General features: G+C 48.9%; 2 protein-coding genes across 4 annotated transcripts; one reads left to right on the forward strand and one right to left on the reverse strand.

The window, feature by feature from the left end:
* Positions 1 to 2,761: 2,761 nt before the first annotated feature.
* Positions 2,762 to 8,393, forward strand: Anapc15 (anaphase promoting complex subunit 15). Of its 2 annotated transcripts, XM_012950819.2 has the most exons (5): positions 2,762 to 2,902; positions 6,097 to 6,226; positions 7,403 to 7,462; positions 7,756 to 7,893; positions 8,050 to 8,393. In XM_012950819.2, the coding sequence occupies exons 2-5, from the start codon at positions 6,107 to 6,109 to the stop codon at positions 8,095 to 8,097; spliced, it is 366 nt and encodes a 121-aa protein (XP_012806273.1). In that variant the 5' UTR covers positions 2,762 to 2,902; positions 6,097 to 6,106; the 3' UTR covers positions 8,098 to 8,393. The 2 variants fall into 2 exon arrangements, with proteins under 2 accessions (XP_012806273.1, XP_012806267.1); XM_012950813.2 differs by lacking the exon at positions 2,762 to 2,902 and having other exon boundaries at positions 8,038 to 8,393.
* Positions 8,304 to 14,838, reverse strand: Tomt (transmembrane O-methyltransferase). 2 transcript variants are annotated; one of them, XM_045144787.1, is made up of 4 exons: positions 14,288 to 14,838; positions 12,740 to 13,030; positions 9,746 to 9,942; positions 8,304 to 9,285 (listed from the first exon to the last, which is right to left on the reverse strand). In XM_045144787.1, exons 2-4 carry the CDS (start codon positions 12,996 to 12,998, stop codon positions 8,965 to 8,967), a joined length of 777 nt encoding a protein of 258 aa, XP_045000722.1. In that variant the 5' UTR covers positions 12,999 to 13,030; positions 14,288 to 14,838; the 3' UTR covers positions 8,304 to 8,964.
* Positions 14,839 to 14,842: the final 4 nt, after the last annotated feature.

Here is a 14,842-nt window from a genome sequence, read left to right on the forward strand (position 1 = left end):
GGGATGTGGAAAAAAAGGAACCCTTCTGCACTGCTGGTGGGAATGCAATCTGGTCCAGCCATTGTGGAAAACAGTGTGGAGGTTCCTAAAGCAGCTAGAGATTGATCTACCATATGACCCAGCTATAGCGCTCCTAGGCATATATCCAAAGGACTCATCTCATTTCCTTAGAAGTACATGCTCAACCATGTTTATTGCTGCTCAATTTATAATAGCTGGGAAATGGAACCAGCCTAGATGTCCCTCAACAGATGAGTGGATAATGAAGATGTGGTACATTTATACAATGGAGTTCTACTCAGCGGTAAAGAAAAATGAAGTTATGAAATTTGCAGAAAAATGGATGGACCTGGAAAGTATTATACTAAGTGAGGTAACCCAGGCCCAGAAAGCCAAGCGCCACATGTTCTCTCTCATATGTGGATCCTAACTACAGATGACTGGGCTTCTGCGTGAGAATGAAAATACTTAGTAGCAGAGGCCAGTAAGTTGAAAAGGAGACATAAAGGGTGGAGAAAGGAAGGGAGGAGGATACTTAATAGGTTGATATTGTATATATGTAATTACAATGATTGTATTGGGGAGGTAATATGATGGAGAATGGAATTTCAAACGGGAAAGTGTGGGGGTGGGGAAGGAGGGAATTACCATGGGATATATTTTATAATCATGGAAAATGTTAATAAAAATTAAAAAAAAAACTTTTCTTTTTTTATTAAAATATTTTATTTATTTGACAGAGAAAGAAGGGAGAGAGAGAGACAGAGAGGGAGAAAATGGGCACGCCAGGGTCTCCGGCCACTGCAAACGAACCCCAGATGCGAGCGCCCCCTTGTGCATCTGGCTAATGTGGGTCCTGGGGAATAGAACCTGGGTCCTTTGGCTTTGCAGGTAAATGCCTTAACCACTAAGCCATCCCTTCAGCCCTAAAAACTTTTCTTTTTCATTTATTTAATTTTATTATTTATTTGAGAGACAGGCAGATAGAGAATGGGCATGCCAGGGTCTTCAGCCACTGCAAATCCTATTTATTTATTTATTTTTGGTTTGTTTGTTTTTTCGAGGTAGGGTCTCACTGAAGCTTAGACTGACCTGGAATTCACTATGTTGTCTCAGGATGGCCTCAAACTCATGGCGATCCTCCTACCTCTGCCTCCCAAGTGCTGGGATTAAAGGCGCGTGCCACCACGCCCAGCAAACCCTATTCATTTACTTGAAGAGGGGATAGATAGGTAGAGAATGGGTGCACCAGGGCCTCTACCTAACTGCAAACGAATTCCAGATGCCTGGGTCACCTTGTACATCTGGCTTACATGGGTCCTGGGGAATTGAACCTGGGTCCTTTGGCTTTGCAGGCAAGAGTCTTAACACCTAAGCCATCTCTCCAGCCCTTAATTTATTTATTTTTTTTTTTTGAGGTAGGGTTTTCCTCTAACCTAGGCTGACCTGGAATTCATTATGTAGCCTCAGGTTGGCCTAGAACTCATAGCAATCCTCCTATCTTCCTCCCTCCTAGTGTTGGTATGGCATGTGCCATCACTCTGGGCTAAAATTTTAATTTAATTTAATTTGTGTGGAGGGGGCATGCCAGGATCTCTTGCTGCTATAAACAATGCCTGTTCAGCTTGACATGGGTGGGTAGGGAACAGGGGCTCGCAGGCCTTGCAAGCAAGTACCTTTTACTGATGAGCCGTTTCTCCAGCCCCAACATACAGTAATTTGAACATTTACCATGCACATTCTCTTAGTCCTCCATAGACTGCATTTTTCTCCAGGGAAGGATTTTTTTTTTCCCACTTCTCTGTTCCCAGAGCCTAACAAGGTATCTGGAACCTAGTTGACACTCCATAAATGTCACCAGCTAATTAGTCACTATGATTTGTGGAAACGGCTGAGGCCCTTAGAAAGAGATTCAGAGTGACTGGGGAATTACCAGGAATGCAGAGCTGTTAGGAAGGATATAGTCAAAGGCTGAACCTGACACAGTGGCACACGCCTTTCATCCCAGCATTTAGTAGGCAGAGGTAGGAGGATCGCTGGGAGGCCACCCTGAACCTGAGACTATATAGTGAGTTCCGTATCAGCTTGGGGTAGAGGGAGACACTACCTTGAAAAAACAAAACAAAACGAAACAAAACAAAAAAAGCAGAGAAGAGATAGCTGGGAATACTGATCATGGAAAGAAGAAATGAGATATCCAGAATAAGGTCAGGATGGGCTCTAGGGACAGAGAAACCATGTAGTCTCTGCTCGCAAGAATCTTATGTTGTAGCAGGGCGTGGTGGCGATTGCCTTTCAACCCAGCACTCTGGAGGCAGAAGAGGTAGGAGGATCACCGTGAGTTCGAGGCAACTCTGAGACTAGGTAGTGAATTCCAGGTCAGCCTGGGCTAGAGTGAGACCGGACCTCGAAATAAAAAACAAAAACCTACAACTACAAAAATCTTATGTTGTGCTGGGGGAGTAGAAATATACCTTTAATAATTCCATCACTGGGGAGGCAGAGGTAGAAAGAGGATCTGCGTTCCAGGCCAACCTGGGCTAGAGCGAGACCCTACCTCGAAACACACACACAACAAAAAAACTATATAGATTAATACGGACTTGGGGCGGAGTGGGGTACGCGCCAAGGCAGCAGGGTGGCAGCCGGCCTCGTGAAACCCATTGGCCACGACTGGAGGCGTCGCCCACAATAGGTAGGGCCGACAAATCCATTCTCTCCCCCCGCCCCCACCAGTTCGTGACTAAGGTGTGTCGCGTCACTTCCGGTCTGGTGGCTGGAGCAGGCAACAAAAGAGCACGAAGGACGCATGCGTTCAGTGGATCCCGGATTCTGGTGGGTTCTTCCGCTCCGGCCAGGTGAAGCGCTTCCGGGTCGCCGCCGGCTGCCGCCTCCCGGCGCGGTGAGTACAGAAGCGAGGCTGCGGCGATCTCCCCTCTCGCCTTCTTTCTTCCTGTCCCCAAAGAGGCCCAGTTCCTTTGACTCGCCTCCCCGGAGCCCCATGTTCCGCTCCGTAACCCTCGGAGGACGCCTGCTCATTGGCTGCTTCCTCGAGGCCAAGCCCCACCCGGCGCGGCAGACCCGTCGTTCATTGGTGGTACTTCCTGTCACCTAGCATTTCTGTCCGCTCATTGGCTGTACCCGGGCCCCGCTCCTGGCGCTGTTAGCAACCCTATAAGGACAAACTCGCGTCGGGGTCCCGCCCCTGTCTCCTTCCGGTTGGCCAGCGCCTCGGTCATCACGGTCCCGAGCGCTGCCGTGGGTTTTGCAATCCCAGAACGCGGCCTGGCGGGACTTCCGGGATGCGGGCCGACGCTGTTTGCCCGGTTGCTCGGGTTGGGCAGTGTCTGGACCTGGGTCAGCCGTGCAAGTTAGAGTTAGAAAAAAGGCTGGACCTCGATCGTTTTCTTCCCTTCTTTCCTTCAGTGCCGGCCCTCGATCACTTCCCTGTGCGAGTTCTGAGACCCCGGCCCAATGTGTGATCTAAAGCCAGTCCTTGCCTATCGCTGGAGCCCATTTTTTTTTAAATAGTTTTGTTTTATTGTTTTTTTTTGTTTTGTTTTGTTTTTGTTTTGCAAGCAGAGAGAGAGAGAGAGGAGATACAGAGAATGGGCGTGCTAGGGCTTCTAACTGCAAACGAACTGCAGATGCATGCGGCCCCTCGTACATTTGGTACTGGGGAATTGAACTCAGGTCCTTTGGCTTTGCAGGCAAGCGCTTTCTCCACCCTCCCCATTTTTCCTCTCTGTTTTGTTTTCCGAGGTAAGGGCTCATTCTGTATTCTCAGGCTGGCCTTGAACTCGGCAGTCCTCCTATGTCTGCTTCCTTTTTTTTTAGGTAGAGTTTCACCCAAGTCCAGGCTGACCCTGAATTCACAATGTAGTCTCAGGGTGGCCTCAAACTCATGGTGATCCTCTTCTGCCTCCCAAGTGTAGGATTAAAGGCATGTGTCGCCACACCCGGCCAAGTATTTATTTTTTATTTATTTGCATGCGCGTGTGTGCCAGATGATTGGATCATTTTAAATTTTATTTATTTGTTTGTTTGCAGAGAGGGATAGGAAACCGGCGGCAGGACATTCTGTCACTGAATGTGCTACCCTGTACATCTAGCTTTAAGTGGGTACTGGGGATTGGAACCCCGGCCATCAAGTTTTGCAAGCAAGCGCCTTTAGCCACTGACCCGTCCTTTTTTGTTTTGTTTTTTCGTTTGGTTTTGTTTTATCGAGGTAGGGTCTCACTCTGGTCCAGGCTGACCTGGAATTCACTATGTATTCTCAGGGTGGCCTCAAACTCAGGATGATCCTCCGGCTTCTGCCTCCTGAGTGCTGGGATTACAGGTGTGACACCACACCCAGCTTCCTTGAGCACTTTTTGCATCTGGTTTACGTATCTTAATTGGGAATTAAATCCCACAGGCAGGCTTTGCAAGCAAGCACTTTTAACTTTTGAGCCAATTTCCCGGCTAGAACTACCTTTAAAATTTTTTTTTTAATTTTATTTTTATTTATTTATTTAACATAGAGAAAGGAGTGAGTGAGTGGGCAGGCCAGGCCTCCAGCTACTGCAAACAAACTCCAGACACGTGTGCCCCCTTGTGCATCTGGCTTACATGGGTCCTGGGGAATTGAACCTGGGTCCTTTAGCTTTGCAGACAAATGCCTTAACAGCTAAGCCATCCCTCCAGCCTCAGAGCTGACATTTTTACTGTGGGTAGGGGGAGAACTACAAACATACAAAACAGGGTGGGTTCACTCTGCAGCCCTTGTGCATATGGCTTTCGTGGGTCCTGGGGAATAAAACCTGGGTCCTATTAAAATACATTAAACTATATTAAAAAAAAAAACCTGGGTCCTTTGGCTTTGCAGGCAAGCACCTTAACCACTAAGTCATCTTTCCAGCCCTATTTTATTTTTTGGCTTTTGAAGGTAGGGTCTCACTGTAGCCCAGGCTGACCTGGAATTGACTGTGTAGTCTCAGGCTGGTCTTGAACTGGTGATTCTCCTAACCTCAGCCTCCCCAGTGCTGGGATTAAAGGTGTGTGCCACCACCCCCGGTTCTGAGCTGAGGGTTTTAATTCAGGTCCTTTGCAGTCTTCCTAGTCAGCAAAGCTCTTCCTGGTTCTACATGTTACTGTGTCCATTCACTCTTCTCTTTGTTTATCCATCTAGTTGTGCCTCTCTCCTTGCAGTGATGCAACTTCTGTGGTCCCAAAGGTGGTAGTTAGTGTCCCCAAAATTTTTACGCTAAGTATGTGTGGTATGATTCATCATAGAGGAGCAAAAATTAATTTCACCCCTTGGGACAACCCAGAAGGTATCATGGTGATGGAAAGAAATGACCACAGGGCTCAGTACTGCAATAGCTTTATCACACCTTCCAAGGCTAGGGTCTAATGCGGAAGAGGTGGCCGAAAGAATGTAAGAGCCAAAGGAAGGGCAGGACTCCATACAACATGCTCCCTCCAGACCCAAAATGGCCTGGATATCCATGACCTCACAGTGCTTGATACTACCTGCATAAGACCTTCATAAGAGGAGGAAAAGATCAAGGCATCAAAAATAAAAGAGAGACTGAGATGGGGAGGGGGTATGATGGAGAGTGGAGTTTCAAAGGGGTAAGTGGAGGGGGGGAGGGAGGGTATCACCATGGGGTATTTTTTATAATCATGGAAGTTGTTAATAAAAAATTAAAAAAAAATTTTTTAAATACAAAAAAAATTTAATTTCACCATAGCCCTGCTAGCTCTAGTATAATTTCATACCAGCCTCCACCTCTGGCTCCCAGCCTCTTCTCTCCTTGATTAGCCTGCAACTTTATCTGTTATATCACTTAATTATCGGAATAATTTTGAGGGAGGTATGATTGTTGTTATCCTCATTTTACAGATGAGGAAACGGGGCCAGGGAGGTTAAGGGTAGAAGTGTACTGGCCAAGCTCAAACAGCTAGTAAGTGGTGGAGTCAGGACTCAAATCCGGGTCTGTTTGATTTCCAGAGGAAGGGCTGCCTCCCTGCTACTCCCCACTTCACCCCTTCCTTAAGTCTAATTATAACTGAATAAAAAACAAAATGTGTTCCCTTGACTCTTTCCCCCAGTCTAGGAGCCATGTCCACCTTGTTCCCGTCACTCTTCCCCCGTGTGACTGAGACACTGTGGTTTAATCTGGATCGGCCCTGTGTGGAGGAGACAGAGCTGCAGCAGCAGGAACAGCAACATCAGGCTTGGGTGAGTGCGGACCTCCCTCAGCCCAACCCAGCCTCTTTCTGGAGACCTGCCTAGAAGAGTGGTTTGCTTTGAGCTGGGCATGGTCAGGCCAGCAGCCTGGAGCCAAGGTTCTCATCTTTGCCGCACCCTCACTTGCTGGGGGCCCGAGGGACTTGGGCTAGAGTAGAGCTCTGGCTTCTAACATTCAGCCTACACTCTTCCCCAGCCTACGGGCACTAATTATTTTAATTAACATTTATTTATTTTAATTTATTTATTTATTATTTTTTTTTAATTTTTATTTATTTATTTGAGAGCAACAGACACAGAGAGAAAGACAGATAGAGGAGAGAAAGAGAGAATGGGCACACCAGGGCTTCCAGCCTCTGCAAACGAACTCCAGACACGTGCGCCCCCTTGTGCATCTGGCTAACGTGGGACCTGGGGAACCGAGCCTCGAACCGGGGTCCTTAGGCTTCACAGGCAAGCGCTTAACTGCTAAGCCATCTCTCCAGCCCTTTTTTTATTTTTTATTTATTTTTTTAAAAATTATTTATTTATTTCAGAGTGACAGACATAGAGAGAAAGACAGATGGAGAGTGAGAGAATGGGCGCACCAGGGCTTCCAGCCTCTGCAAACGAACTCCAGACGCATGCGCCCTCTTGTGCATCTGGCTAACGTGGGACCTGGGGAACCGAGCCTCGAACCGGGGTCCTTAGGCTTCACAGGCAAGCGCTTAACCGCTAAGCCATCTCTCCAGCCTTATTTTGGTTTTTCAAGGTAGGGTCTCACTCTAGTCCAGGCTGACCTGGGATTCACTATGCAGTCTCAAGGTGGCCTCGAATTCATGGTGATCCTCCTAACCTCTACCTCTCAAGTGCTGGGATTAAAGGCATGTGCCACCATGCCGGCAATTTAACCATTTTTACTGAGGACCTAGAAGATGCCATATTCTAGGCTCTTTTAGTTCACCCTAACTATAATTGAAGAAGCTAAGGCCCAGAGAGCTTAAGTCATCCCATCAACTTCATAAGTACCAGACTATAGGAAAAAAGGGGGATTGAATCTTCCTGAGAACTGGCAGGAAGCTTCTCTCCAACATTGGTTGGTCTCTGGGACTAGAGTAAGCTAGCCCTATGTTTCTGACCTGCGCTGCTTGGGCCCTCGCCCTGTTCTCCATCTCTGTATGCCCACAGCTCCAAAGCATCGCAGAGAAAGACAACAACCTGGTACCCATTGGCAAGCCAGCCTCAGAGGTGAGTGGCTCCCGCGGGTGGGGCCTGGTTGAGACCTAGTAGAGCAAGGTTCAGCTGTGCTTGTGAGGGTCCTGCTTCTAACACAATGCCACTGTGGTTTGGAATCTATGTAGAGACCAGAAAGGGGAGTTGAGGGCACAGGCCCCGGGAGTAGCACTGACTTCTTGCAGGTCTCTCCCCAGCTCGCCACACTCAGGGGACAGGGTCCAGGGGAGGGAGGCTGTAAGTGGACCAGCTCTTGAACTGGTCCAGGTAGCCCTACCGGGCCTACAAGCTGTCTCCTACCCTACCAGCACTATGACGACGAGGAAGAGGAGGATGATGAAGACGATGAAGACAGTGAAGAGGATTCAGAGGATGATGAGGACATGCAGGATATGGACGAGATGAATGACTATAATGAGTCAGCCGATGATGGAGAGGTCAACGAGGTAGGCGGGGTGTAGTGGAGGCCTTGGTCCCTGGGCTCCTGCCCCTAGTCTAAGTGATGGCCAAGGGATATGCAAACCCTGGCTCTACACAGGGGCAGGACCTGGGGCTGAGGCTGGCTGAGACCCCTCCCCACCCACACCCAGCCTCCTCTCCAGGTGGACATGGAAGGCAACGAACAGGATCAGGACCAGTGGATGATCTAGGTAGACAAGGCAAGATGGCCACAGGTTGATTCCAGGCCAATCTTAACCTACCCTGACTCCACAGCCTCAACCCTCAGCCAGCAGAAGCAGCTGGTGGCTGAAGTGCCTAAAGCTTTTTGGGCACTTCCTCAGCTACTGCCAGGACACGGTCTCCTTGGCCCCTCCTAGGCCACCAGTCTGCCCTTGAGCCTAAGCCCACCGCACTTTCCTGGCCAGTACCTCAGTCTTTGGTTGTCAGGTCTGCTACCTTTCTAACCCTCTTTAATAAAGACACAGGACTGATTCTTTCCCTCCAAGTCTATTCTCTGCTTGTTGGTGGGACCTAGAGGAGGGCAGCATCCCCTCTTGGGCTTTGGGGAGGAGGACCTCAAGGGATATCAAACACACCTGATGGGCCAGGTTGGCCAGAGTTGGGGAGCCTGGGCTCATCTCCTTTGACATTTCCTCTGGCCCAGCTTGCATCCAGCCACTCCTGTGGGACCTTTCACTGTCTGCAACTTCCTCCAGTCCCACCCAGAATGGCATGGGCTGCAGAGGGGAGGCTGCCTGAGGCCCACAGCTGGAAGGCCCTGTGGGTCTGGGTCGCCCAGCCAGCTGCCTTAGTGTTGAGAGTGAACTCTATTGGGGTCAGAGCTAGGTTGAGAGCGTAGGTTTCTTGCTGTCAGTTCCTGGCTTTCTAGGAGGGGAATGTGGTGGGACCAAGAAGCCTGACAGAATTGGACACTTCAGGTCAGTATTGAAGCTGAAGAGAGGGGCATAATTGGGAACCTCCTCAGTGGGCCCCAAACAGGAAGGGAAAGGGGATATTTTGAGGTCCTTGCCTGGGTGGGGTGGGGGTACATCAAAAGATACCCCCGTTCTTGGACCTCATCCAGGCCCTGCATAGGTGAGCTGGGCTATGCCATCCTTGATGGCAGGGAAGTCAGGGAGGCTAGTGTGGTGGAGACGGCAGCGGTACCGGCCACAGCTCTTGGCATACTGTAGGAAGCGGGGCGCGCCAGGAAACAGCACATGGTCAGCTAACACGGTGGCACCAGCAGGCAGCAGAGCATGAGCTTCCAGTAGCTGCAGGTCTCGCAGGTAATAGCGGGGTCGATGTGCGAGGAGCACCAGCTCTGCCCGACTCAGCTGGTGCTGGGCTCGCAGGCGTGGGATCACCTCCTCTGAGCTGCCTGCGATGAGCTCCACCTGTGAGGGAGGGCCGCTGGAGGTGAGGGCGGAAAGAATTGTTTTCCCACTCCGGACTCCAGCACAATCAGGCTGTTTTCATAGTGGGCACTGGCCTAAGGGCCCGCAAGCATCTCATATTTCCTCTAGCCTCAGAACTCCAGAAGCCAAGATCAGTATTTTGATTTCTGGTTTGTGCCCGTGAAGAAGCCAAGATTCAGAGAGTATGTTCTTTGCCCAAGGTCACACGGCTGGCAGAAGGCAGGGGAAGATTTGGACTTAGCTTTGCTGGCCTCTGGAGAGCTTCCTCTAGCTGCAGAAAGTAAGTGCAGATGATTTGGGACAAGGGTAGGAGCTACACAGCCTCAAGGGTGCCAGTTGCCTAAGTGGACCTGCTTCCTTTTTCCTAGATGGAAGTCTCTCCAGAGGCCAGGCTAGAACAGTGCCTGGGTGGCAGAGAGATCAGGCTTGGGAGGCTGACCTTGCGCTCATCGAAGCCAGCCAGGCGAATAAGTTTTTCAGCCACTGCTGCTGTGCGTGGGTCCCGCTCCACAGTGAGAAGCCGGCCTCCAGGGGGCAGGGCACGAGCAATAAGCAGTGTAGAGTATCCACAGTAGGTGCCCAACTCCAGCACACAGGCAGGGGTCTTCTCTTCCACCAGCCGCATCAGAATCTGACCTGTGAGGTAAGATGGCTGCTGTCGAAGTCATGGAAGATGGACGCAGGACCCTTGCTCATCTGCCTCACCTCAGCCCCCAGCCAGCTAAGATCTCATTTCTGTAGGATCATAGTACCATCTGCTCCGCTGTGCCCCTGCCTCCTCCAGTGTACACACCAGCCACTAGAAAACCACGCCAGCAGATCTGGCCAGGTCAATCCTAGCTCCCATGATTCTACTTAATTATTTTTGAGGTAGGGTAAGCCGGGAATTCACTCTGAAGCCCCAGGCTGGCCTCGAACTCATGGCAATCTTTGAACTTCTACTTTCTACCCTGATTGTCTGTGCCACCATGCCTCGCTCCAAGCTCCCATGGTTCTAAAAGTTTTTAGGATTGAACTTAGGATTTTAGCCTGACATTCAGGAACTTTCTTAGAGCTGATCCTATCCTACCTTTCCAGCTGTATCTCTGAACTCTTCTCAACCACAGCTTGTATCACAGCCACTCAAAACAGTTGTGCCCAGAATCACCCATGCTTTGCTACTACTCCTTGCTGCATTTATTTTATTTATTTAAGAGAGAAAGATAGTAAGAGAGAGAATGGGCACACCAGGACCCCCGAGCCACTGCAGATGAATTCCAGATGCATGCGCCACTTTATGCATCTGACTTTACATGGGTACTGGGGAATCAAACCCAAACCCAGCTCCTTAGACTTTGCAGGCAAGTACCTTAACCACTGAACCATCTTTCCAGTCCCCATGCTGCATTTATATATGAAGCTGACTTTGCCCTTCCCCACCCCATTTCTATTCACCTTTAACAACTGGAAACCAATCTTACTGGGCTTAGTTTAAATGTTCCTTCCTCCAGGCAAAGCATCCAGGCAACCATCCTGTCTTCTAGGTTTCTGAGAGACTTCCAGTTTCACAAGCACTCCAGATTTCATTTCTTCTTTTTTTTTTTTTTTTTCCCTATTCTTTGTTTTTCAAGGTAGGGTCTCACTATAACTCAGGCTGACCTAGAATTCATCATGTAGTCTCACACTGGCCTCAAACTCACGGTGATCCTCCTGTCTGTGCCTCCTAAGTGTTGGGATTGAAGTTGTGTGCCACCATGCCCAGTTCTTATTTAAAGGTTCATTAAAAATACTTTTATTTGGGCTGGAGAGATGGCTTAGCAGTTAGGCACTTGCCTGTGAAGCCTAAGGACCCCAGTTGGATGCTCGATTCCCCAGGACCTACATTAGCCAGATGCACAAAGGGGCGCACACATCTGGAGTTCGTTTGCAGTGGCTGGAGGCCCTGGTGTGCCCATTCTCTCTCTCTGTCACTCTCAAGTAAATTTTACTTATTTTATTACTTATTTGAGAGCGACAGACACAGAGAGAAAGACAGATAGACGGAGAGAGAGAGAGAATGGGCGCACCAGGGCTTCCAGCATCTGCAAACGAACTCCAGACGCGTGCGCCCCCTTGTGCATCTGGCTAACGTGGGACCTGGGGAACCGAGCCTCGAACCAGGGTCCTTAGGCTTCACAGGCAAGCGCTTAACCGCTAAGCCATCTCTCCAGCCCAAGTAAAAATATTTTTTAAAATACTTTTATTTATGTGTAAGTAGAGTGTGTGTGTGCACCAGGGCCTCTAGCCACTGTAAATGAATTCCAGATGTGTGTGCTACTTTGTATCTGGCTTTACATCAGCACTGGGGAATCAAACCCTGGTCACTGGACTTTGCAGGCAAGCCCTTTAAGTGCTGAGCCATCTTTCCAGCCTCAAATATCTTTCTTTGATGAATTTTTTATTTTTTAATTTTTATTTACTTATTTGGGAGAAAAAAAATGAGCACATCAGGGCCTCTAGCCATTGCAAATGAACTCCAGACTGGCAAGCCCTCTTTTTTTTTTTTATTTAAAACTTTTTTTTTTTTTTTTTTTTTTGAGGTAGGGTCTCACCCTAGCTCAGGCTGACATGGAATTCACTATGTAGTCTCAGGGTAGCCTCGAACTCTCAGTGATCCTCCTACCTCTGTCTCCCGAGTGCTCAGATTAAGAGTGTGCACCACCACGACCCACTAATTTTTTTTTTTTTAATTTATGAGAGGGAAAATTGGCCTGGCGGGGCTTTAGTCACTGTGAACAAGCCCCAGACAGGACACTTGTGCCACCTTGTGCCCGTGCATCACCTCGTGCAGCTGGTTTACATGTGTTCGGGAGAATCGAACCAGGGTCCTTAGGCTTTGCAGGCAAGCTCCTTAGTTGCTAAGCCATCTCTCCAGCCCAAATTTTTGTTTGAGGTAGCGTCTCACGCTAAGCTCAGGCTGAGCTGGCAGTCTGTACCTCAGGCTGGCCTAGAATTCGTGAAGATCCTCCCACCTCAGCCTCTCAAATGCTGGGATTCTAGGCATGATCCACCACACCTGGCTTGAGGGATGAATTTCTAAAATAAGACCTAGAGGCACTTCTGCCCAGAAGCTATTCTGACTTGGATATGGAAGCGTCTGTGGAAGGGAAGAGATAAGTGACTGCCGATGACTACAGAGCTCTGGGCTGCGGTCACTCCTCTGTTTGCTCCATTTGAGGCTGGCATATCCCTCTAGTTCACCTCTGTGGCCTCTACTCCTTCCTTAATACCTCTTACAAAACAAGCAGCAATAAATGCCAACTGGACAATGGCAGTCGGGGCCCCTCGTTTCCAGATGTGTACAAAAGAGGCCCAAAGATGAATCCTGAAGCTGCCCTGTTCACCCGGTAAGGCAGCAAGTGATCACCGTCCTGGGATGCTTCTGGAACAGAAGGCAAGGGAAGGGGACACCAACCTTTGACAGGCCCCATGTGGCTCAGGTACTCGCAGCAGCTGCTCCAGTGGTCCAGGGTGGTGAGGATGTGACCTGGGTCCCCAGGCAGGGCATGGGTGAGCACATAGCTGAAGGCCCGCTCCTCAATCCGCAGGCCTGACAGGCAGTCTCTGATGCTCCTCAGCAGCACTGTGCGCACCAGCAGCCGGAAATGGTGCCGGTAGCGCACCAGCAATGTTACCACAAGTGGCAGGAATGCCAGCGCGATGGCAGGGGACATGGTTCCTACCTGAGCCCTGGGGTAGAAGGAGGCTGGGAGGGAAACCCACACTTAACGTTTGTCTCTCATTTGTGCTGGCTGTTACGTTACCAGTAGCGACTATTATGCCCACATCTACAAGCCACGGCTGGGAAAGACTTTTGCCCAGTCACACAGCAGAACTGGGATCTAAATCCACAACTGTTGTAATTTCAAGTCTGTATACTTTCAAGGATTCTTTGCCTTCCATTTTGGCCCCCAACCCAGCCACCTCATTCCTGTCTTGTTCAGCGGTTCAATCTCCACATTGCTTCCTGTCCTCACCCATTTCCCTTTGTCCTTAAAATTACCCCTTCTTTGGGATCTCTTTCCTCAGTTTTTCCCTGGGATGTCTTCCTCCCAATACTCCATCTGCCTGGTCTCTTCTGACCCATTACTGCATAGCAAAAGAGAAAAGCTTTGCGGTCAAATCACTTCACCCTGTCACTGCTGTGCCACAGGAAAAGGGAGTCAGAACCCTATGCCTGGTGTGTGGGCACACACTTGTAATCCCAGCACTAGGGCAGGAAGATCTCCAGTTTGAAGCTAATGAGCTACATCTGAGACTCTGCTCAAAAACAACCCATTACTACTACCATTATTTATTTATTTTAGTTCTATTTTGTTTTTAGGGTTTTCCCCCCCTTTTTTTGGTTTTTTAAGGTAAGGTCTCGCTGTAGCCCAGGCTGACCTTGAATTCACTATGTAGTCTCAGGGTAACCTTGAACACAAGGCAGTCCTCCTACCTCTGCCTCCCTAGTGCTGGGATTGAATGTGTGCGCCACTATGCTTGGCTGTTTTTCAGTTTTCTTGCAGTTATAAGGATTGAACCTAGGATCTTGCACATGCTAGGCAAATGTTCCACCACTGAGCCACACTTTAAGTCCATCCAATCCCATACACTATAGTGTCTCCTCTTCCATGGAAATGGGAGGTTCTTGGTTCTCTTATGTTCTCCAGTCCTATCTCCTCTCTTTTGTACTCCCCTCCTTCTCTGTGCTTTTTTAGGATTCTCTTCATAAGTGTGTAAATGCACATCCACAAAGTACACACTTTTTCACCTCTGAACTTTCTTCTCCAACACCTGTATAGGGGGATGGTTTTCCCTTTCTTCTCCCATTCTCCCCTCCATATCTGACCCTTCAGGCCTCCTTGTAAGGCCCTTGGTAGGGGAGAGATGCTAAAACGGAGCGTTTGAATGGATGTGAATAGGTGAGTAGTGGCAGACATGTACTGGTGGTGTACTTGAGAACCCAGAGGACCCTGCTTACCTTGGCCAGCGGCTCCTGCTTAGGGAAGATCGGAGTGCTAGACAGGATGGGAAGTCCTTGAGAGGAATAACCGTGAAGTAGGAGGCTGGACCTGCTTTTAATTATTGATGTTGAAGCTGTTGCTGTTATCTGAGACTTGAAGTTCAAGTTACCAGACCCAGAGTCAAACCCCAGCTGCCTTCTATTCTCCAGGAGCCCTCAAAAAAACTAACAGAACTCTATGGTCTTGACTTAAGAGATAATAAATGCTACTAGGTTGGATGACTTCTCCAACATCTGGATGAGAGTAAGGGACAAGGTGTGAGCAAGTGATGGAAAGACCAATTTATTTAAAAATCCAAAGAAGTCGTTTCTGTCCTCCAGGGACTCCCTGAGTTGGCAGAAGAGATTAAACCAAAAACATGAGAGTGGAATATACTGTGATCTTACTGTTTTCTGAACAGCTACCTATCCAGAAAGAACACTGGGCCTCATTTTGTAGACAGTCAATATTTGTTGATTTAATGAATGACACTGGATAAGAATTAAACACAGAGTGGGCTAGAGAGATGACTC

Source organism: Jaculus jaculus, chromosome 3 (genome assembly GCF_020740685.1).
Source record: "Jaculus jaculus isolate mJacJac1 chromosome 3, mJacJac1.mat.Y.cur, whole genome shotgun sequence".
In the NCBI taxonomy this organism is placed as follows: domain Eukaryota; kingdom Metazoa; phylum Chordata; class Mammalia; order Rodentia; family Dipodidae; genus Jaculus; species Jaculus jaculus.

Excerpts from the sequence above, each read along its gene's own strand:
- Tomt (XM_045144787.1), bottom strand. The coding sequence starts at position 12,998 with ATGTCCCCTGCCATCGCGCTGGCATTCCTGCCACTTGTGGTAACATTG. Across the intron at positions 9,943-12,739 it reads CCACATGGGGCCTGTCAAAG|GTCAGATTCTGATGCGGCTG; the intron begins GTTGGTGTCCCC and ends CTTACCTCACAG. Across the intron at positions 9,286-9,745 it reads CTGGCTTCGATGAGCGCAAG|GTGGAGCTCATCGCAGGCAG; the intron begins GTCAGCCTCCCA and ends CCTCCCTCACAG.
- Anapc15 (XM_012950813.2), top strand. The coding sequence starts at position 6,107 with ATGTCCACCTTGTTCCCGTCACTCTTCCCCCGTGTGACTGAGACACTG. Across the intron at positions 6,227-7,402 it reads AACAGCAACATCAGGCTTGG|CTCCAAAGCATCGCAGAGAA; the intron begins GTGAGTGCGGAC and ends GTATGCCCACAG. Across the intron at positions 7,463-7,755 it reads TTGGCAAGCCAGCCTCAGAG|CACTATGACGACGAGGAAGA; the intron begins GTGAGTGGCTCC and ends CTACCCTACCAG.